The 24,730-nt window shown below is 36.5% G+C and overlaps 1 protein-coding gene across 2 annotated transcripts; it reads right to left on the bottom strand.

The window, feature by feature from the left end:
* Positions 1–3,399: 3,399 nt before the first annotated feature.
* Positions 3,400–24,548, bottom strand: LOC136254031 (ATP-binding cassette sub-family C member 4-like). Of its 2 annotated transcripts, XM_066046682.1 has the most exons (31): positions 24,435–24,548; positions 24,221–24,374; positions 19,760–19,870; positions 15,113–15,227; positions 14,764–15,054; positions 11,949–12,038; positions 10,941–11,104; positions 10,761–10,886; positions 10,458–10,707; positions 10,346–10,399; positions 10,193–10,294; positions 9,863–9,910; positions 9,768–9,812; positions 9,522–9,713; positions 9,209–9,303; positions 8,772–8,858; positions 8,621–8,717; positions 8,237–8,572; positions 6,891–7,028; positions 6,803–6,840; positions 6,497–6,747; positions 5,321–5,400; positions 5,121–5,271; positions 4,845–5,075; positions 4,693–4,793; positions 4,443–4,643; positions 4,220–4,375; positions 4,061–4,150; positions 3,835–4,007; positions 3,673–3,778; positions 3,400–3,624 (listed from the first exon to the last, which is right to left on the bottom strand). In XM_066046682.1, exons 2-31 carry the CDS (start codon positions 24,307–24,309, stop codon positions 3,457–3,459), a joined length of 4,176 nt encoding a protein of 1,391 aa, XP_065902754.1. In that variant the 5' UTR covers positions 24,310–24,374; positions 24,435–24,548; the 3' UTR covers positions 3,400–3,456. The 2 variants fall into 2 exon arrangements, with proteins under 2 accessions (XP_065902754.1, XP_065902753.1); XM_066046681.1 differs by having other exon boundaries at positions 10,193–10,399.
* Positions 24,549–24,730: the final 182 nt, after the last annotated feature.

Here is a 24,730-nt window from a genome sequence, read left to right as displayed (position 1 = left end):
AAAGTTGGCATATACCACAGGCAAGCAGGAGGCTTTATTTAGAATTAGCTGAATGCTCTATAACCTTTATTAGAGTATTTCAATATTCTATTGGTCATTATCATGAAGTGTAGTCACTCCAATCAAGAGTTCATCCCTTATATTATTATGAACTCTTGCTTCTATACAATCATTAAACACTGAGATGATGAAATAATGGTGAACTCCTAATAATGACCAGACCATGACTCTGTAATGCATAGCGGGTGGGGAGGTTAACAACACTAGTACTTTCAATTCCTTACAGTTAAGTGTACTATAGCAGGTAGTACATGCTGTGATCAGCAATGTGTGTGTATGGCTTCAGTATATGCATGCTTGTGCAGCCCTGTGATCACATCCCAATAAGTCAAGTAGGCAGTGCTACTCAACAAAAGTGTCTGTGGTAACGGTTTCCATGCAAACACGTTAACTTGCGATTGGATACATATTACCACATAATTAACATGTCAGGGGCTTCTCTTGCAGTGAATAAGGCTTCAGTCTTGGTAAATCATAATCAAAGTGAACCAACAAGAAGCAAATTAAATTTGCTTGACAATGGATGTTATCGCATAATATTGCAATGGTCATGAACAGCAGTTTTTATCCCAGATTTTTCTATAGATCAGTGAAAAAAAATTAGAATAACAAGATGAGCAATTGGCATAATTAAATTATCATAATCAGTTCTTTAAAAGCACCATTATCAGTTTCTTTTGACTCTTGGAAAAGGCAGAGCCTGTATACTAGAAGGCCTAAGATGTGTATATTAACTTCACTAAGTATGTTTGAAAAGTAGGAAAAAGAAGAAAATATCCATGACTGGACCTGGACAGCCTCGAACCTGCAGCCATCCAATTAACGCTCAGGAATTTCCCAAAAGTTTTATTTACATATTTTTATTATGTTAAGCTCTTCAGTATTCCCATTATGCTCCTACGTTAATTAGCAACATTTCTTACAACTATCTTAGAACATTATTTTAATCAGTAAATGTTTTTAGAGCATAATTTTTGCTACTAAGTGACTGTTCTATTAGAGAGTATATCGATCTAAGAGGCTCTACTGCAATTTGCACTTTCCACTGACTGCTCTACTAGGGTGGAATTAAGCTCCATAGTTTGAAATATCCACCTAATAATCATGCTAGTTATAGCATTATGCTGGTGTACCACTCCAGCTTATTATGCTGGTATAGTTTTGATGCACACCTACTTCTATAAGCCTGAATGCAGAGAAGATCACAGAACCCAGCTGTTGTGGCTCCTCTGGCACATGCCTAGACTGCATGTTGCGGGGGATCAAGTCACTGCTGGATCTGGGTTTTTTTTTCTGCATTCTTCAATGTTTCAGTTACATGTTTCAGACTCCCTGTATTCACAGGTCTTAGCCTCCTCACAGGTCCCTAGTGGGATAGCATTTAATATGGTTTCTTTTGTGGTTGGGGGAGCTTTTAAGATGAGTGTTCTATTAGGATTGTACCTGTTCTGTCATGACAACCAACATTATTAATGGGGCAAGCAACTATGTCCTATGGCTTCCGCAAATAAAATTATGTGTTTTATTTGAAGTTGTAAAGCCAACAGAGATACTGTTCCCCTCCTGATAAATAAAACATGTTTTAGTTGAGACATTAAACTTCTAGATCTGTTTAGTGTAAATCTGAGTGAAATCCTACAAAGCATGCACAAATTATGGTGTGGTTACAAAATTCTGTAATTTTTACACTAAAATTGATTCTTCTACAGCTAATTGAAGGGGACAGCAGCAAAAGGGGACAAGTGCCATTTGAAAATTTAGGTGACCAAATAGCTAGTGGGTATTAAACAGGGACATAATTGAATTATTATGGTATTTGCTAAAAACTAAGCCATGAACTTTAAAATTCTGTTGTTTACTTATAAACAAGATTATTCACATGGCTAAAACAAAATACTCTAATTTTTTTTATAAAATGGAAATCTGGCACATGTCCCCCTTTCCCACTGACCCCTTCAATTGTAAAACTCCCCAAAAATTCTTGTAGTGGTTTGAAACAGTATCATTTTAAAAATTACTTCCATACTTTTGTTGCAAATAATATACTTAGGTAGAAGAGGATGAAGTTTAAGAACATAGAACCAAAACTGAGAAACTATAAAGATCCATAATTGGTAGAGTTCTCATACTTTTGGTCTAGAGCACTATAAACCAAGTCTTAATTATAATGTCAGTACTTATAACTGGAGATGATGACTTTAAATACCACAAACACATCTGATACAAAAGGGAGTGGAAAGAGAGCAGAGATCAATGAAAACCATCATTTTGCATGTGAAGCCATAGGAATCAGTAGTCTTTAAAAGCCCACAGCCGCAGTTATCAAAATCATATAATATAACACAGAGAATTGTTCATAGTGAAGCCATGTAATAGTGTTTGGTTAGTGTTTAGGTGAGATTTTATGAGAACAGGACGGGAAGAGATCTGTTCTACTGTAACTGTAAATAAAATTTAAGATACTCTAATAGAGCATCCACATGATGTTTGGGTGACTGTCTTATTAAGGCACACGACTGCTCTATTAGAGTATCACAAACTTTTTATTTTGGTTTTGTCAAGTGCCTCCACTAAAACTTCTCTGAAAGTCACCCAGAATTGTACTTGATTCTTTTAGTCACCCATTATTAATTATTCTGTCATATAATGCAGAGATCAGTTTGTATTGTGCTATATAGTGGGAAGAGAGAGTAGTCATATGTATATCACTCTTCACTGTGAAGAAATTTCCAAGCAAGCAACCTCAGTTTTTTACATTAATACTTATAACAACTGTTGAGCTCCTTCCTTATGCTTTGATCCTATACTTTATTATTGTTATTAGGGGCTATTATGTCCAGATAATATTGGGAGATTCATTGTACCTAAATTTCATTTTCACTTTTTGTTGTACTGTGCACACATAAACACTGTTGCATTCTTTTCTAGTTGGATTCTGTTGGTAACTACATACAGTACATAGACCATATTGCAAGACGTGTAAAACCTACAAAAGATTTTAAATTATTGGTGGCAGCTCTGCAATGGAGCATGCACAATTATTGAAGGTAAACTTTGAATGACATTGATTACCAGGTTGGAGTTTGACCAAGGTGGTGGTCTAAATTAAATTATTGGAATACCATAAATTTTTGAGAGGGTTGCAATTTTCGTGCATTGACACCTACGTATCCGTGAAAATCTCTACCCCCCTCCTCAAATAAAAAGATTTGCAGCTAGATTAACATGGCATTGTTTGAGTATTGTAAACAGCTAAAGGAGCAAAAAGTTTCCCCCTCAGAATTTTGGCTGATAGCAATCCGTGAAAAAATTTGCTATATGGCATGTGCTGCTTTGATGTCAATCATAAACTATGGTAGTGACTTTTATGATAAAATTTACTCTGATAATAGCTACCTATAATCTGGAACCATGTTTCAATTTTTCCACTGTTCTGGCAATATCCTTAAGTCTTTCTGACTCTACAGGACCAGTTCTCTTTATCATACTATGAAATGTTGAGTGTTGTTTTTGTAGGAGGTTATATGGTGTATCAAACTCTATCACTTTACCAGAAGATAAAACCTACAAATTCACAACATCTACACATTGTTCACCATCATCCTAACTCACCAGTACTCTATCAGAGTCCATTATTGTTTCCAGTCGATGAGCAATAGTAAGGATAGTACAATAATTAAACTTTTTGCGGATCATCTCTTGAATTATACCATCCGTTCTATAGTCAAAAAGAGGTGTCCACCATACATCTCTCAAGCTAATGCTTTCACTCACATTAGATCAACATTGGCAGTTGCTTCATCAATCACAAGGATCTTATTCCTCCTCAATAATGATCTCGCTAGACACATCAACTGTCGTTGACCCACGCTAAAGTTAGAACCACCTTCAAACACTTGTGCTTCTAGCCCATCCTCCAAGTTCATTACAACCTCTCTCAATTGAACCTGTATGAATTGTATTGTTATTCTAAAACACTGTATTAATATAGTAACGTTACTTCTTCCAAGGCATCCCATAGTTGGTGATCTGCAAGTTCATTGAATGGGTCCAAGTTGTACCTCACAGTTCCACTGAACAGTACTGGGTCCTGTATCATACACACACTAATCCATGGCCACATAATACGTATCTCATCACAACATACTACACACATCACCTGTGGAATAATTGATATCCTTTTACGAAGATCATGCAGTCCTATATCTGTTATTTGTATTCCATCAATTTCAAACACTCCTTCTGGTTCTGCTAATCTGAACAATGCTGCCAACAATGAAGACTTGCCAGCTCCAGTCCTCCCCACAATTCCAACCTACATGCAGTAATATGAAATGTATACACACAACTTGTCAATATAATAATAATATTAAGCTATACACCTTTTCACATGATTCAATCCTAAAAGATATTGACTTCAGCACGTAGGGATGATCAACAGCATATTTAAATTTAGTGTTATGAAGTTCGATAACTCCTTTGTCAGGCCATTCAAAACGAGGAGCTTTGTTATGTGGAATAGTTTCCAGTTCTGCTTCACTTTCTAACTGACCATAAGCCATGACTCTCTCCACTGACACCATCTACGTACATCACACATATTATATCTCCAAATCTGGAATAATCTCTTACCAGGCTTTCCACTTCAGCACTTAAACGGACAGCATATTGCAGCATGGCACTGACAGTAGCAGCGTAGGCCAAAGATAATCCCACAAGTGCTGGATCAAGAACTAAACACAAGTTAATATGATAAACTGCTACTTACAAAATTAATATAATACCATCAGCTAATGGAATGGAAGTAAAAACAACAAACATAATAAAGACTGCTCCTAATATGTCAAGTCTCATACCAAACCATCGAATAGTGGCTACCTTCAAGTACCATGCTTTAGTGTGTTCATTCTGGTAGAAATGGTGAGTTTTAAGAAATTTAGATTGTTCCTTGTAGGCTCTGATGATAGATAGGCCTTGAATGGTAGATGAAATGTGAGAGTATACTGGACTACGAGCTGAGGAGACAATAAAATATTTAAAACTGAGATTAAAGCACTCACCCAGTGCCTCCAGTCTTTGTATATTTCTTGAAGCATACAAGAAATAATGTCGAAATAGAAGTATTGATACAACAATAAGGGTCACAAGTATGGATAACCAGTAGTTGGCAACACAGGCAGTCACAAAGACACCAGCAAGACGTAACCCTAACTACAATTTGTACAATGAAAATTTATACAATATACATTTTATCACTCACAGTGATGCAATCCAATAGTTTGTTTGGTAAAAGAGCATCCATAAATCCAATATCTTTGGAAAATCGGTTAAGCACACGTCCTACATTATCAATAAAATTAATGACAAGTATGCACTGTGTACTTTTCACACAAAACTACAACAAAAGTTCCCTACTACTAGACGTACAGTAAACTCTCAACTATCACAGGTTTATCTGTGCCATTGTTTATCCAAAATTGAAAATGATTGGCCTACTAGAGTACAGTACATTACATCAAAGTATTCCAACGGCGGTATGTATATAAATGCATGGGCTTCTGTTATCTGAAAACTTTTACCATTGCCCGAGACACGGGTTTCAGACAAGATACTATGATATCAAAGTATGCCAGGCAGGTGCATGGCCCCAATATACTAGTGCACCAAACTGTTAAGATGAAAATTTTCATGTATGTGTAGCTGTGTGATCTACTGGGATTATTTTTACTATGGAGCTTTTCCCATGCTTTGAGGTTTGACACAGGGTCTTAAAGTCAAAGTACATAATGCAGGCATCATAAATTCCAGAGTTCTAGTTTGTTATTCTCTTTTCATCTTGATCACACAGTTGTTACACATAATTTGGTTTTCTCATTGTAACTTCACAGCATTCTATTCTGATTTGTTTAATCCACCAACAGGCATTCTTGCAATGGTTTATGTATCCGCACAACGATATTTAAGGTATTTTCTTACATCACACAGATACCGGTATCAATATGTTCTTCACATACATAAAAACATGAAATTAAAACATATGGATTGGAACAAGGACCTGCAAACCATAACCACTAACCCATAGCCATTAAACTATCACATTTAGTTGTCCATTGCCACCTTAAACACTGTACATGAATGTTTTAGTTTAAAATAGTCCTCTGAAATGAATGTTCTAGAAATGAATGTTTTAACAGATGAAAACAAGTATCAAAGCATGCAAGAAAAGATATGGTCTTCAGTAAAAATTGTAGCAGAAGGTATTACAAAAAGTTAGTTTGTGTGATTATTACAGTACTTTACCATTATGAAATACTTCATACAAGAAAACTTTAGAGCACTGCAGTTCACCTATTAGTTTTTGACTAAGGTATTTGTGTGCAAATTCAATTCCCTCAGCACCATTTGCTACACACTTCACACATTGTCCTGTACTCACCAACTGGGTTAGTATCAAAAAACAGTATTGGAGTACGTAGTATTGATTTAAACATTTTACTATGTAAACTACTAGTAGCAGCAAAGCAGAGCAGGTAACACAGTACAGCTCTGGATAATATTAGTGTAGTAGTCACTCCAACAAGTCCACCATATATTCCAACTCTTTGGTCTGTAGTGAGGTTATAATCAGAAGAACTTGCAGTGGAAATGTTAACAGTATCTGGTAAGCAAGAGTCAGCTTCACTAGCCCTATTACAAACAGATAAAGTTAAATATCTGTAACTAGCTTCCCTGTTTTACCTACCAGTTTGCTAACCACCAATCAGTACAAATAACAGAACCCTACACAAATTCTGCATGGACAATGCTGTAATTGGTTATTAAACACTAACCTCTACTGCTAACAGTAGTACAATGAGGGCTATTGTTATTAAGTGACTTCCACCACCTTCTTTTGCAAATAACAAGTAAGTCTTGTTTGAAATGGTACCATGAGCTCTCTCCTCTTCTGGCATCACATCATGTTTATTCTAAAGCAAGAAAATTACTGAAATATACACATCCACTTACTAAAATAAAGTCTTTAATAGGTACTAATTAAGAAATAACAAATCAACAGGCTTTGATAACAAAAGCCTGTTGATTTGTTAGTTCTTAATAGGTACTAAAGTCTTTAATAGGTACTAATTAAGAACTAACAAATCAACAGGCTTTGATAACAAAAGCCTGTTGATACGTATCACAACAAACTATATTACGTATCACAATAATGCACATGCAGTTTCTGCAATAATAAAAAGGCAGGACTTAGGGAGATAGTAAAATCTTTTTCAGTACTGCCAAATGCAACTGGTTAGAGACCTTACTCATAGTGTATCATCTAACTGCTGTCAAAATGGAGTAGTATAATTTTGATAATGCCAGAGTCAATCACGATAAGTCACATACATACGTATGATAAGTGTTTTACAGCGCTGATTATCGCACAGCCTTAATGAATAACGTTTTGTCAAACATTACATACTACCAAAATCATAAAACTGCCAGTGTACTTGGTGCATGAACCATGCATCATGATTATAATATAGTCTTGGAAACTTCACTTGGTGTAAGGTTACTTCAGTAACAGCAAGAGAATGTTGTAGTTATCAATAGGTCACAAGTCACATGTAGTTCTATCATCTGGAGACTATAGCCTTATTAAGGATGTGAACAGGTTCAAAGGAGAGCAACTATGTAAGCTTGATTACAGCTCTAATAGGCTTAAAAACTTAATTTGTTACCCTATATGTACATAGCAGAGGAGGTTGGAAGCGTGCATGTGAGCCCAATGGTTTTGTATTGAAAGCGTACTGGATGTTCTTGGGTACTGAAATACCTCCCGATTGATGAAATACGACAAGTACATGGCATTGGCACAATGAGCCCCATTAAGCCCACTGAATAGGTTTAGTATTTTAAAACTTGGGCTACATATATATCATGCGAGATCTCATGCCAGGCCGACGATGCTGTAAATGTCTTGATTGACAAGCTAGAAAGATAGAGAGAGGAATCCCACTCGTATAAATAAACACCCTACTAGTAAATATTTTATAGGCTAAGCTTTAAGGACATAAAACAGCCTTCAGTACTGTTCCCCTCAATTCTTTATTGTGTCTATACCTTGTCATTGTACATGCTGTAATTAAACTGATTATTAATTCTTTAGGTATTTAAAGTCCCCTTGTATACTCACCTCATTATTATCAGTATTGATGTTTAAACCCTCAAAGTGACTGGGTATGGACACTAGGGAAAACATTGAAGGAACAGTATGTAAAGACATTTCGTCTGCCGCTGAACTTTCAGAATGTAACTGTCTACTATGACTAGTTGCCCTGTCTACTAATAAGTGTTGCGCATCAATTGGACTTGTTGGTAAGTCAAGATGCACTTTTTCAGTTACATCTTCATGCTCTTCTTTCTCCAAATTGGGGGACACCAGATTATCCATTACATCATCAAATAGTTCAGTAGGGTCAAGGCCAGTTGATGTTAACTCCTCATAATTTCCATATCCTTGTACACAACCCTACTGAACCAAATAACATTATTGTCACTTTGATTTGCTAACACAAACCTCTTTTAGTACTAGAATACAATCTGCATGTTCAGCATATTGTAACTGATGGGTAACTAAGATTACCAACTTATCTGCTAACACTCCACATATACACCTTAAAATAGTACCAGAAATATCATCTGTTACTCTGCTAACATTTTACACATACTTGTCAAACAGATGTCTGCTCACTGCAGCATCTACTGCACTCAGAGGATCATCCAACAACATGATGTCACTGTCCCTGTACACAGTCCTATACAACCAGATTTGGGGTAACTTACATAGTTGTAACTTACTAAGAATAATATACTTTTCTTTCTGTAGTAATATATAGTCCATTACTTTGGAGAAGGGACCATTAAGATACTGTATACACATACATGCAAGTCATGTATTTTGTTCTTCCAGTTTATATACCCACAGTGTGGTGTGATGCTGTATGACATACTATCATGTGCCTTCAACTACCTTGATAGTATAATATATTTTACTTTTTGAAAAATATAATAATCGTATTACATGGTTAAAGAATTGTATACAGTATTACATGCTCGTAGTATGGTAACTTCTCCAACTCTGTGTTTATACATGGATTAAATATACCTGGCAAGGTTCACTCTAGCCTTTTGACCACCACTAAGGTTTACTCCTCGTTCTCCTATCAATGTCTCATTGCCAATTGGCATCTCATCAATATCCTACAGTAAAACATATCCACACAAAAACAGCCAAGCTGTGAAAAAATGGTGCGGCCTTAAAAGTCTAGGTGAAAAAAGTTGTGAAATCAAAGGTGGCGGCCAAGAAATGGCTGCAATGATGTTAATGCTAATAAATTTTAACAATGCACACAGCCATTATTAAAATTTTTAGCATTAACATCATTGCAGCCATTTCTTGGCCGCCACCGTTAACATACCTTAATGAGAGAACAGCACTCCACTACTTTTTTATACCAAACTTCATCATAATTTTTTCCAAATAAAATGTTCTCTTTTACTGTTCCAGAAAATATCCATGGGTCCTGACTAGCATAAGATACACTACCCTCAATGTCTACTGACCCATCCAATGCTTCTAATTCTCTCAGTAAACACTGTAGTATTGATGACTATAGTGGGTGATATGGAGATCAGTTAGAGTCAACTACAGTATAACATCTTACCTTTCCTGATCCAACTGGACCAACCACTGCTAGTAACCTGTTTGACTGGATCAACTGGTGATAATTAATGTGTCTCCAAACTAAACACCTCTCACCTGATCTACAGTGAAGTTGATGTCTTCTAAAACAACCTTTTCTCTTGCCTAGAAGCACACATATGTGAGCATTTAGCACAATATATGTGTCATGTGTATGTACATGTGTGTATGTGTACAGTAAGTGTACAAGTAAACACATACAATATTAATGCACAGTACACACGTGCAAGGTTAGATAAAGGGTGCTGAGATGAATACTTGCATGAATCTCATGAGCTACAGTATACATGTGTTCTATAGTAACATAAAAATTAGTAGTATAGGGAAAGGGTTGCTAGTTCAGAATAAATCCTCAGATTACATCATTCCTGACTGTTAAACACTAACATGTGTCCAGGATGCTGTTAGATTATTGACTATGATCCTGGGAGTTACTCCATTGGAGAATGATCCATCTCCACTATCAGTAGTGACTTCTTCATTGACCAACTTTAGAGGAAGCATCACATTAGGGGAACATGATCTACTAGCTGTCTTGACCTTATCACTATAAGTTATTGTATTATTACTCAGTTCTGGTAGTAGTAACAAGTTCTGTGAATAGAGAGACAATATACACACTTGAGTGTATTCCATACACTGTTGTATTTACCTGAATTCGTTTTGAAGCAACCCACATGTCTGACAATCCTAGTAAACAGTTCACAAGTCTGTAGAAGTAATAGATCCGTGTAATGGCAAAGACAGTGATTACAGTAAACACTTTCTTAGGAGTAAGAACATTTCCTAGTGCAGTATACGTTGAGAAAGTGGCAAAACTCAGTAAGCTGATCAGTGAGTAAAACAATGCCTGATTGAAGGACCTGATCATACTAGCTTTAGTGATGATCTTGCTCTCCTTCCTACGTATCACATAAAAATGATACTGACATCAATGAAATTGTTGACTGCTAACCTTCTGATCATCTTCACATATTCATGGAATGCCCACTCCCAGGCATACATCTTGATCAGTCTCATACCACCGATGATCTCATTCATCACTCTCACTCTATTGTCTGTCACTTTAGCTGCCTTTAACCTGTAACATCCATGGATATCAGGGACCATTACGATGTCCTCAACCTCAACATACCACATCCTGGTGTACAGACGTGCTAGTATATATTGAAGTGGTGGTTGTAGGAACATGATCCCAAAGCCAACCAAACAGCTGGGGCCTACTTCACTCCACAATAAGTACACAGCCAGTGGTGCTGATAGGGGGAATATCCACCACATGTGGATAAACTCTAATGCCTGAAGTGCATAGATAAGATTTGTGTAACATTATCTATTGTTAAACCAGTTGTATATGCATGATAGTATAGGTATGTAACATGTTGTAATATAATGGGGTGTGTTCAGTGTACAGTGTGCAGTGTGGTGTATATGTGTAGATTTTTAACTGTGGATTTGGCCATTCCTTTTATCATACAAATGATCCATCTCACCATTTATACTGTCTGCGATTGTCAACCTATAAAGTTCATCAAAAATGCATGTTGAATGCTCCTGCAGATGTTGTAATTTTCATGATTTTACCGGTGCTCCCTCCCTCAGCCCTGGGTGCGTGATAATCGAAAAGATAATAGAAGCTCATTCATATGTATACAGAGTTCCATTCAAATGCTCTAATAGAATGTACACCTTCATCAAAATACTCTAATAGAACAGTCATTCCCACAGTTCGAATAATGGAATGTTTGGAAAATCAGTGTCCAGATAATAGAGGGACTACTGTATTATGTTACTTGCAGTACTTTGAATGTTGCATGAGGTTGCTTTGACAGTGGTAAAATTTAAGTAAACTTATGATATGTACTAGCACATCAATGCCTTTAAGCCTGAAAAGAATGAGACACAAAAGTATAATATAATGCATGAATTGTGTCTCCTGTGGTAAGCAAAACAATCTTGCTTCAACCCAAAGCAAACATGCAACCATGAGTAATCAAGCCTATATAGTAAGTCATTATCGAGTTTTGGTTGGGCTTGACCAATACTTGTAAGTTGATACGAGAAACTTGCTGCTGTAGTACATGTACTTGTATAGTTATACAATTGCCACTGAGTGCTGTCAACTATTACACAGCCACTTCACCTGGTCAAATCGTTGAACATCATTGGTGGCAAGGTTTACAATGTGTCCAATAGATAGCTGTCCAATAGTGGAGTGCGATAGGTGTAAAATCTAAATATGTGAGCAAGAAAGATATAATTATTGTGAGAACTATATTATTGAAGGGGATAGGCTAAGCAACCTCCATAACTACATGTATGAGAACATGTACTCACTACACACTCTGTAAAATGCTAGAAAAATGACAAATATGCAGTGGTATATAGTAGTTGTCTTAACAATACTACAAATTGCTATTGTAACATGCTGTAAGCTGAATGCTATAAGGTGTGTCATTTTGACAACAAACTCTCATTAATTTTGTGTGCTCTTATAATAAAAAATGAATCTGTCAAACTGGCAGCAAAAAATGACATTAAAAACAAGAAACCCTTTTTTCACAGTGCACACACTGTACATTCATACAGGGCCACAGCCCAGAGATTTTGAGTGGTGAGGCATCCATGGACTGAAATGGAGGTCATACACATTTAAATTATTATCTGCTTTCATGTGATACCCAACAGCATGTAAATCAGCATGTCGGTAAATTGTCTGGACCAGGAAATTTTTTGAAAATAGATGCCCTGAAATGGCACTGGAGGCTAAATAATAAATAAGTCTCTTTCTGGTTTTTGTTAACACCAAGGATGTGTCCTGGTATTTTTGTGCTATATGCAATTCAATTTCATATATCTAACTATTTAGTAGCTATCTAATTTTACTTTCATATACAAAACATTCTGAAAGTGAGTTTGTAGTTATGTATATGTTATACAATACAATTTTGATTGTAATAATTGCTAATGCATGAATGACACACGTGATCAATTAGCCCAATGCAATGCCATGTAATGACCCACTGGAACTTTTGAATTTAAAGACAATTAACATAGATGTAACTAAATTAGAACTAATATTTAATACCAATTGCTCCAGCTATCAAATACTGTTTGGAAAGTGCAGTGGCCATTACGCTTCGCTTTCAGCTATGTTCAGCCCATTACACAAAGCTACAGATGAAAAACATACCTCTGCAACAATCCAGTCACCACGAAAATATGACGATTCATGCTCCCAACTATCAATTACTACCTCGAAAGTGCAGCAGCCCTTATGCCTTGCTTTCAGCCCATTACACAGCGTTACGAAGAACAGTGTTAGAATTGCCTCTGCTATCAATCCAGTCACCATGGAAAATACAAATGATTGTTTACAAACATACTGTAGGGAAGCCACGCATCGCACTACCACGAATGGACACCTTGGGCTATCAGCAAAAAGAAATGGGACACAAAGGAGGACAGAGGTAAGTCCATGATGCATGCATTTTACATACTGCGGTATAACAAAAGGCACATCTCGGGACGGAACGACATCGAACAGTGAAAAAATCACGCCAATAGCCTTAGCTGTTATCGAGCTACGCTTCCCTGAATGCATCAGGCAGGTCGACAGGAAGATAGTAGAAAATTCCATTGAATAAAATTCTTTTTAAAATTCGCAACAATTTATTGGAAGCCTTTAGGATCATACTGAAGGCACTTCTAACCAATGCTGCCAAGGTGTCAGGATGGTGTTGTAAAGCTGGTTTTTGGGTGAAGGTTTTGGCCAGAAAAACCCAAACCTCCATGATCCCTAATATACAGTACTACCGTACTGTATGATAGAACACTTTGATCAAATATTAATAAGTACAAACTTGTATCTATAGTTAATTGACCTGCCCTGTCTATCCTTAAAGATGTGATGTTCAGTCAGGTCCTATATATACATGTTGTCACTATACTAATTTTCTAACAAATAATTATTTCAAACAAACATGTGTAGCCTAACCTTTCTGTTTAATATTGCGTTCGTGGGGAAGTAATTCTTTGGCTAGATGTTAAAAAGCTTCTTGATACAACTATGAATCATTACCATTAAATAGACTACTAAAACTAGACCTACAGTTAGCAGTATGTATCTAGGGGTTTTTACTGCATTGAATAGAGCACTCTCTTATTGAGATACAGACATTTCCAAATGTGCCTCTAACATGTAAGTGAATGGATATACCCCATCGAGGCTATGTAGTTTTTCATATTCAGGGTGTATGCACCTAGCATAATTATTTTTTCTATACAATGTGGCTTGTGTGAAAGTTTGCATGCACAACCATTCTAGTAGAATACATTTTTTTGTACAAGGTTATACATGATGTATGTCTGATCTGTATTTGTTTGGAGTTACATTCCACTGACACACTGCAAAATGGAGATATATATACGTAGTTAAAATCAGCTTTAAAAAGTTATACACGTGCAGATTTTAAAAATGCATAATAGTGTTGTCACGATATATCGATACATCGATATTATAGTATTGATATAACAAGGTGGTGATATGGTATGATATAGCCAATCAGTTATAGCAATGGTTGCACAATAGTAGCGCTTAGTATAATGATGTGGGGGAGGCCAGACATATGGTATTTGGCATTTAATTAAGTTATTGTGTCGATGGTGTAGTGTGGTAAACAAGCCAACCCCAAAGTAAACTGGGAGGTTTTAAGGTTTCTATGTTGTCCCAGCCACTTGTCTCAACTGTAAAGCAGTAGCAAAATGCATTTAAAGCCTGATAAACAAGAGTAACTTTTGCTTGTGGTATACATTTAAACTTACAATGAATATGTTTGTCTTGCAAATGTTATAGTTAGTTCTATATCGTGATATATGTTCATATCGTGATATAAACCTTGGTGATATATGATATAAAGTTTTTCTATATCGTGGCAGCACTAATGCATAAATGTTACCTTTTCATATATAGCAGCAGTAAGTAATACTCTGAATTTCATCCCAGCAGTACCAGACAGGTAGAATATCCAGGCATGTGTCACTGCTATTACAAAACCAAACACGGTGATTCCTGCTGCAAATAAATAAGCATTTCTGGTAGCCAGCTCAATTTCTTCTTCTAGTGCATTCACCAATGTGGAGTCATTAGTTTTCTGTGCTATGGACAATTCTTCTTCTAAACTGTTCTTTTCACAAAAATATTGTGATAGATATCCCACCAGTAGTGATTGTACAAGAAATATTAATATCTGTAAAGTATCACATGCTATAAATGTAGTTGGGTCATACAATAAAAATTATAGTTACCTCAATATAAAACATAATGCCATAAACTAGTATTCCTTTAAAGTATCGAAGCAATGCAAACCATAGTCTTGGTTGTTTGTTCCTCTGCTGACGTCTCAATTCAAGAGCCCAATATCTGTGTGAATACATAGTGGTATGGAGATATCTACTATAGGAAACGTGTTATTAAATAGAACTGAAAAAAGTCCTTGAAGGCAAACATTTTTCAATGCCATTTTATTACTCTTTGTATGCATATACAAAAACTGTGCTAAAACATCTGCCTCCATCCTTCGCATAGATGTAAGAGCTTACATTGGCAAATAAACAGACGTAGAATGTTCAACTAATGCCTTTCACTTTTACATTGCTAGCTGCAACGTGTTTTTAAAGAAGCCTTTAAGTTTTAATATATGCATGAGTACTGAACATAAGACATAAAAAACAAAGACTTAATGGCTTATACAATCTGATTGGTAGTTGACACAATATACCTAACAAGAGTGTTAGCAGGATTAACTCCAGTGCTCCTACAGATACATAGTCAGAATTTCCCAAAGAGGGTTCCAATTAGCCAGTAAGTAAAATGAAGTTTGAATCATTAGAAGGTAACAACACAAGCACGCAGTCAATTGGCCTGCCCATGCTTGCCCTATGCTTATCATTGTGCTACAGTGGAACTTCAGTTATCCAAACCCCTTAGTACCAGGGGTGGTGAAAAGTCCATATCTCTGAACAGTGTATAAATAACTTAAAGAAAAGAAATTAAAACTATCAATGTTTTCAACTACCCTAATAGAACAGTCACTACTCTAATAGAGCAGTCATTTCTGTAGTTCAGTTAACTGAGAATCCAGATAAGTGGGGTCCAGACGACTGAGGTTCCACTGTATATACTTTCCCAACAGTCCATCTGTGTTACTTGTATTAACTATAACTACGTATATTACAGGTTTTTGCAATTGAATTCGTCGCCTTTGCGATTGAATTCGTCCTGTTTGCAATTAAATTCGTCGGTTTTGCAATAGAATTCATCGGTTTTGCAATAGAATTCGTCCCATTTGCAATTGAATCTGTCGGTTTTGCAGTTGAATTCATTGGTTTTGCAATAGAATTCATCGCGTTTGCATTACAATTCGTCATAAACAAAACGGCTCCAAGAAACCAACCGTTCATTAAGAGATGAATTATTTATGCCATGGAGAGTTACACTTGAGACACTAGAAGGTAATTGGAGCTGGTAGTACGCGAAGCTGATAGCTGTCTGACAAGTTAATTAGTTTGCTCACGAGTGACCACACCCATCGCGAATGGCAAATGGCACAGTAGAGTTTGGAATGTTGCTGGATAGGCTGTAAAGGAAGAATTATTGCCTTATAAAGAGTTGTTAACTACTGTTGAACTTGAGCAAGTTCTTGTATGTTTTCATGTTTTCTCTAGCTGCCATCTTGTTACGGACGAATTTAGCTGCAAAACCGACGAATTCTATTGCAAAACCGACGAATTCAATTGCAAACGGGACTAATTCAATTGCAAAGTCGCCGAATTCAATTGCAAAAACCTGTACTAACCTTACGGACAAAAATTAGACTAGTAGTATAAGTTTTGAATGGCCTATATTTACAATGTTATGCATCAATATAGCTTGTATGTAAGTATTCTTTTCCCAATGGAAATGAAACACAAGACTCTACATCATTTTCTAATAGAGTTCTCACATTATAAGCTACTGTTTATATGATTCCTCTATTAGAATATATTTGAGTGTTCTATTAAGATTTATGTAAAGAGGAGTTATTACAGATCGTTACCTGAGGAATGCACAATACGTAATTTTATGTAGCATAAATGTATGGCATGTTATTACTCACTACATTTCAGCTCCCAAACTAAAATATGTTTATTATTCTATAAAGTGCACGGGGCTTTCTGAAACTCTTGAAAACTTTTCTCCTTAAGTTCTTACACTAATAATGCATTTAATCTAAATAGCATTTTTGCAAGTTTGTAACTACTTTGTTCACGGCCAGCTAGAACAATAATAATACATTTTCTATTAACCCTTTGGCCCCAAACCTCACTATAGCAGCTTTGGTTGACAAAACCTATTTTACATAAAATATATGTGTTTTGACATACCAAACTTGGGCTCCTGTTAATACATGTAGAGACTGCCTATTCCTCCGTGGTTTGCATTATACTACTTATGAAGGATAGATCCATGACATCATAAAGCTTCCACTAACCTTCTTTATTTCATCTCTCCTTTGTGACAGGTAGTATCATCATAATTATTGTATTACAAATGGCCAAAAAATCTTACAAATGCAGATTCACCTTATATCATGCCCGATCAAGCTCGGATAAAACTTAGGATAATATCCGTTAACCACAGAGTAGCGTAGTCTAAACCATATAATCATAACATGTTTCGTTTATGAGATATACATATGTGTTTGAATGCATACGTGCAACAATAGTGGTGTTTGCATTTAACAATAGTGGTGTTCACATTTAAAAGAACACTTTTATTATTAACTTCGAGGCCAAAGGGTTAAAAACCAACATATACACATGTTAACAACAAATTGATTCATTGCATATCACCTATTTTGCATCTATCAGGTAGTTGTGTGGGTGAGGTATGTGTAGAGACACTCTCTGGCCTCTACAACTACAATGATGCTAGCAGTTCACAAAAATTTCAGCAAGCAAATTTGTAACCTGTGACACATCCACAGATTCTGTACCATATTTGTAGAGTACATAGAAGAGTGATTCAAATGAGTGGAAATCAGAGGAAATTTAAATGCGTCATATTAAGGGTGAAAAATCACTTTCTTGTTGCATTGACAGTTTAACGGTAGACTCATCACTGTAACAGCATCATGGCATTTTGACACTCATTCAAGCACCTATTAATCCTTACTACATTAGTATTATAAATGAAACAGAAGTGTTTTGAATTAGATCTGCAGATTAGTTTGTAAAATTTACTTGCTGTGGTGATTAAGCAAAATGATATCCGTTTTGTAGCAAATATGAATGTGACCATTATTCATCATGCAGTGGGGTAGTACTGTATAGCCTTCAAAACAGCTTTCAATCAATCTAATAAACTTTATTCAAACAAATTCTCTACTGACTAATTAACTGATGTCTTCACTACTAGTATACGTAGGCAGATTTTTCCACTGTTTAATGTCACCTAAGTCCAAGACATGCATTTTTCCCACCAAAGTGGCTACAATGTAAGTATCATAGATGTAGCGTTGTCTTCCTTTGTACACCACTTCTTTCTCCACTATATTGTGTAGGTCTTGGTGCATGTCTTGGCTTCATTCCAACTTGCATGTCTATAATTGGATTTGTCCGTAACTTCCATGGCAACTGGATTGTTTGCGTAGATGCTTCTGTACTGTTCTTCATTTGGACTATGTTACAGCAGAGAAACAGGAATTAACAAAAACTATGAAATTTGACAGGTTGCTCACATCTGCAGCTATACTAGTGGAGTATTAATCCTTACTTGAGTAATGGCTATATGCTATATGGTTGAAGTAGAGATGAACATGCACTAGCATAGCTGCAGGCAGTGTTGGGAATAACGCAATACAAAAGTAACGCATTATGTAATAGTTATTACATTTTGTGATTTCAAGTAATATAACGCGCTACTATTCATAGTCTAGTAATATTACTTAAGTTACTTTCAAGGAACCCATTGTTCATTATATTAGTAACGAAAGTAACTTGTTATTATGTAACGCGTTACCATTACAGTTCGTTAGCAACATATAACGATATTCATAACACATTACCAGGTCCATTACTAACCAATTAGTGTTACTCAACAGCTTAGTAGCTGCAATTATCTACTGTCCCGATCCCCTATAATAAAATTATCCATATTAGTTCACACCTCAGACAACTGGTCACATGATTTGCCAGCAATGTTTAGGCATGGCTGAAGTGGTAAAATAATGAACATCTCTACACAGGTGCAAGAAGCCAGTAGCTATATTTACAGGAGTGTTTACTATATGCTAGCTCAGTAACTAACATGCAAGCCGGGTGTAGAAAGGTGTATGGTCAGAGCAAAAGTAACTTACTGTAATATATTAAGTTACTTTTCATTTGGAGTAATATGTAATTACATTGCCCAAAAGTAAAGAGTAATATGTAATATATTACATTGACAAAGTAACTTTCCCAACACTGGCTGCAGGTGTAGGTGAACTGCCTTGTTTTATTGCTACATGTTCTCTACTCAATTATAAAATTCTGTTTTTTTCATATTTACACACAGAATTGTTTTCATTATTTACGAGAAAATTAAAACTGTACATACAGATAGCAACTTATAGCATTAGTAACCTCAAGTTCATGGTAGGGAAGGACTTAATTTCTTTGAACAATTTTAGCGTATAGCCTAAATATTTCGAGGAGCAAATATTTCGAGGTTAGGCAATGTTGCTAAATATAATTTTTTTGCAGATTTGCAAACATTCCTTAGACTATACGGAGGTCTAAATATTTCAAGGTTAAAATTTTCGCTGATAACCCCAAAACCGTGAAATCAGTGAAAATTTCCCCCTCGAAATATTTAGGCTATACGGTACATACATGAGTTTTACTTACATATTCTACATTATGTGACATATTTACTTTTTAAAATCTTTTAATAGCTTCTGTGACTTGGCTCCCTCAGGGTTAGCATAAAGATCTTCTTGATTTAGTTCTCGTCTATACCCAGTCCACACCAGTGGATCTAGCCAGCTGAAAAAAACAAACACAATAGTATGTGTGCATCTGCTAGCCACATGTATGTACAACAGTGAATGTGCAAATTAAACTCTCTGCAATTGCTTAATTGCTTCCAAGATTCAGGTGTACACACTTTAGTACATGTGCTTGCTGTGATTGTATATTAAAGTGTGTTCACCCTTACTCATAAGCTTATCATGCAGTGTACTATCACTCTATACTAGGGTTTGGGCCTTTCTTGTCAAAAATATCACCTCTCACGATACCTTAATGGTGCCTTGGCAGTATTGTTGCGGTATAAGCAAGCCCAAAACTGTCTACAGAGTGACCAAAAATGCTTCCAATAAGTTGCTACAAAATTTTGCAGAAATTTCTATTGACTGACAAACTACATTGTTAAAAGTGGGGGGTAACAGTATAACTGTGGGGAGTAAAATGTTTCACTCTGAGGAGTTTGAATTACTAAGAGAATAACAGCAACCTAATAAGGGTAAAGAGAGCTCCAGTAAGCGAAGGTACAAAACTGAGGATTAAGTTGACTAGCTATCTGAGGCCACAATATAGCCAGTGACATGCAGAATAGCCTAAATATTTCGAGGGGCAAATATTTCGAGGTTGAGCAATGTTGCTAAAAATAAAAATTTTGCGGATTTGCAAACACTCCCAAAATGTATTAGACTATATGGAGGTCTAAATATTTCAAGGCTAAAATTTTTGCTGATAACCCCAAAACCACAAAATCAGGAAAAATTTTCCCTCTCTAAATATTTAGGCTATACGGTAAGACAGCTCAATATGATAAGAAACTGCAGTGTAGAATATACGCAGCTAGTTACCAAGCAGGCTCACTATCTCTTCGTGTTACTTTGCAGGGTAGCCCAGACTAAATGAAGGAAACAAACAGGAGGGTGCCACTCAAGAATATTTTTGTATAATGCTGTTGGAGCACATGAACTAGAACTTGCAATACTGAATCATAGATATACTTGCCTTGATCAAAAGCAACAGGACATCCAGTCAAGATATGGTTTGTTGTGGGTTAGGGAGCTTGACAAGGACATATTTAGGGTTAGTAATGATGGCCCACCTAGCGATGCAGGTTCATAGGACTTGGTAGAGTACCACAACCAGCATGTAGCAAGAAGGACAGCTGTTTCTCAGGGAGGCCATACATCAATCTCTTTCACAAAGGCCAAGCTTGCTCCAGAGTGACAGTAAAGTAGAATTATATCATGTACAAATAAAAGCATCAACATCAATTTCATTAATTTGGTAGCTAGCTCTGCATAGCTATTGCTGCAGTTGTATTGTGCAACTTTCTATACAGTTGATATGAAGCATGTACAATTACTTTGCTCAGCATATTACATGGTCCTCATGTACACATTAAAGTTAAGCAAAAAAATTATTTTGAACAGTTAATGGCTAAATTTTGATTCCCATTAATCAACATAAGCACAATGTAAGTTATGACGTGCTTGAACGTAGCAGAGTGAACATTGAACTTAAGCCTTAGCAACAGATAAAGAGTTAAAGATTGTGGAAGAGACATCTAAACTGCAGTATGTTGGTTATTACAGAATGTCGCAGCTCTGCAATCAATGGATCAACTGACCACTCAACAGCCAGAACATATGTCTGATGAGGTAAAAAGGGGAAATTCTGAATTAACACATCTAGGTGAAAAAGTTCCAGGGTTGCAGTTTTGGGGAGGTTCAACCAGCTCTTCACAAACTTCAATACTGATGACTGTGTTGAAGTAATAAATGACACAGTAAGTCTCTCAACAGCCAAACGAAATTGAACACAGAAGACACAAAGTTTTTCAAAACCCATCTTATATTTATCCCAAATAGAACACTTTATCACTGCATTGTAAGAATTATAAGATTTGTTGTTTCATGCTGTCTTTTGAGCAAAATAGTCAGTGAAACACCATAGTGTGATTCATAATCTTGGTGCAATCTGTATTACAGATATTAGTGATAGTCCCATCTGCCCTATAGAGGAAACCATACCATGGTGGTGGCCGTTGAAGTTAAGAGATATACACTTCTGAGGTTGGAACTCAAAACATATGACTATTGCCTTCAAGACAAGCAATGATAAAAACTTGCTGATGAGACTTGACATTGACAGTCAAGTCATCAGCAAATCCATTTGCTCTATGCATTGATGAATAGCAAGTCTCGGGTAGAGTGTAGCAGCAGCAGCAGCAGCAGAAGCAGCAGCAGCAGCAGCAGCACTAGTAGAGGCTGATTAACAGCTTTTCAAGTGCATTATTTGCCTTGGCATAACAAAAGCAAACTTTATAGCTGAAAGCTTGCCTATGTTTGAACGTACCTTCATCTTGGAATAATACAAATATGAATTGATAGCACACTGACATCGTACAAGATCGTTTTTGCATTTAATGCTGACTGTAAAAGGATGCAACACGTACTGCAGTCAAATCAGATTCATAGCATGTTGTTAGTTAGTCACCCATCAATTTTATGCCCCACCGAGTAGGGTGGGGGAATACAGGGTATTTTTTTCAAATTTCACAGTATTGGGGCTGAGTAGTTTGTTAAAACCCACTATATCTCCACCTCGATAGAGGGGGTTTTATAGGGGATTTGATTTATACCTATTAAAACAATTTTTGGTTCAGCGAACTGCCACCATCAAAGCCCCAGGGTTGAGCAAACTGTAGATGTCAAATCCCCAGTAGGTGTAGTGGGGATCCCCAGGGGTGGGGCTTGACACTGATAGGTGCATTAGTCACCAGTTGAATACAATCGGTGGACTGGACTACTGGACTTCTGTATTTTCCTTTTTTGCCAAATAGCTGTAAGTGTGCATGTCTCAGGTAGTGTCTAATCACTGGACTGGACTACTGGACTGACGATTTTTTTTTGGTTTTACACATTTTTAAGGGTGGGATTACTGTACATTTGGGTGACTTGTGACAACATTTCAACACTGAGTGGTGAATATGGTCCTAAAAAGTAGTTGTGATAAGCCAAATGGGTTAAATTAAATGTATTATATTCACTGCTTGACAGTATCTACTCTACTGCATAGCAGATACTGACATGTAGGTATACCCAGAAATGTTTCTCTCTTAGGCACACGTGATTACTGTGATGCAACTTTCTATAACATACGTATATTGTGAATTGGTGACTAGTCACTGAAGTCCATGATACACGTATGTAACCGTGTGAAATGGGGGCACATAAAATTTACCTACTAAAACTTCTATATATGTACTGCATGCTGTTGTGCTATGACCATGCAATCTTCTACTCCTATTAACAGCTAAATGGCATCTTAATATAATTAACAGAATGTAGACATTTCATTCCAGTAATGAAATATGACCAATCATGCAATGGGATCTAGTTTGTGTATTCACACACACCATCTATGTAACTATGTTATAAAAAGTTGCATCATAATACTCACATGTGCCTAACAGTGAGAGAAACATTTTTGGGTATACCAGTATATCTTCTCTACAGTAGAGTAGGTACTGTCAAGCAGTACATTTAACTGAACCCATTTGGCTACATATTCACCACTCAGTGCTGAAATGTTGTCACAAGTCACCAAAATGTACAGTAACCCAACCCTTAAAAATGTGTAAAACCAAAAAAATGTCAGTCCAGTAGTCCATTCCAGTATTGCAGTCCAGTAGTCCAGTCCAATGATTAGACACTACCCATATCTCATGTAGTTAGACCACTCACCACAAATTAATAAAGAACCCCCCCCCCCTTCCCACGTACACACACACACACACGCACGCATGCACACACACACAAAAGAAAGGTATGATCATGCCAGACTTGTCAACACTGCCCAACTGTAGCTATGTATCAGCTATGGAATAGCAAGACAGTTAACTGTCATCACTTAATTTAGCTGATTCCATGACTATAACTTGCATTTAGGATGCATGGTTACTACAATACTTCATAAACATGTACTATATGGTTAGTACTTCATGATAAGATGCAGTTGCAGATCCAGGAGCTGCTGGCAAGGGGAGGGGCACAAACAGGCTAAGTTGTAGGTGGTTGGAGAGAGCAAATTCTCTTGCAGTTTTGAAGCAGCAAATGATCACCTCTTAGTATTGTATTACCTCTTATTTTTGTTAATTTGGCCTTTGTGAAGTCTTAAAACCTGTTTTAAAGGCTAGAATTTCTTTAAAACAAGCAACAAGAGAGAGTTGCTATGCAAATTACATGCCATATCAAGTAGACAAGTTCACCTACATATTTTACATTCAATGTAGCAATAGCTACAACCAGTTGCCCAAAAAAGAAAAAATAAACCTGATTAAGGATCCTGCCCAGTCTAAGTGTAGCAGCTTACACAAAGAACAGCCTTGAAATAAGATTTGCTTCTTTCCTGGGGTCTTTAGCTGGCGTTTCATATTCCCATTGATTATGATCAGTCATCATATTATCTATGATTCAAATATTCCTCACGTCAACGCTTCATCCACTGGGTCGAAGCGATCATCTCACTAAGGAATCAAGACAGGAACGTGTTAACAGCTAGAGGTCCCTAGTGGGATAGCACTTACAGATAGATAATGCCCGATGATCTCGCCAGTAAATGTGTGCTTCGAGGTGTACTTCTTCGATCGCACACGAACGGTAATGTAAAAATTAAATTATACGCGCATCTCTGGATTAACGTAGCGTATTAATTTGTGGCGCTTATATGATTCCATCTCTTATTAACCCTGCTATGCACATGGTAGAACCATTCAGTCATTCACTGATGCCTTTCAAACAGATTTTAAGACTCACAACCATCTGCAAAGACCATAACGACAAAACCGTCACTCAACCTACCGAAAGGAGGGATCCGGCTTGC

The sequence above is a fragment of the Dysidea avara genome, chromosome 4 (genome assembly GCF_963678975.1).
Source record: "Dysidea avara chromosome 4, odDysAvar1.4, whole genome shotgun sequence".
Taxonomy (NCBI): domain Eukaryota; kingdom Metazoa; phylum Porifera; class Demospongiae; order Dictyoceratida; family Dysideidae; genus Dysidea; species Dysidea avara.
The sequence above is the reverse complement of the archived record's forward strand: the minus strand, read 5'-3'. Positions and strand labels throughout refer to the sequence as shown.

Excerpts from the sequence above, each read along its gene's own strand:
- LOC136254031 (XM_066046681.1), bottom strand. The coding sequence starts at position 24,309 with ATGATGACTGATCATAATCAATGGGAATATGAAACGCCAGCTAAAGAC. Across the intron at positions 10,400-10,457 it reads TTGCTTCAAAACGAATTCAG|AACTTGTTACTACTACCAGA; the intron begins GTAAATACAACA and ends CTCTATTCACAG. Across the intron at positions 4,644-4,692 it reads GTGCTGAAGTGGAAAGCCTG|ATGGTGTCAGTGGAGAGAGT; the intron begins GTAAGAGATTAT and ends TGATGTACGTAG.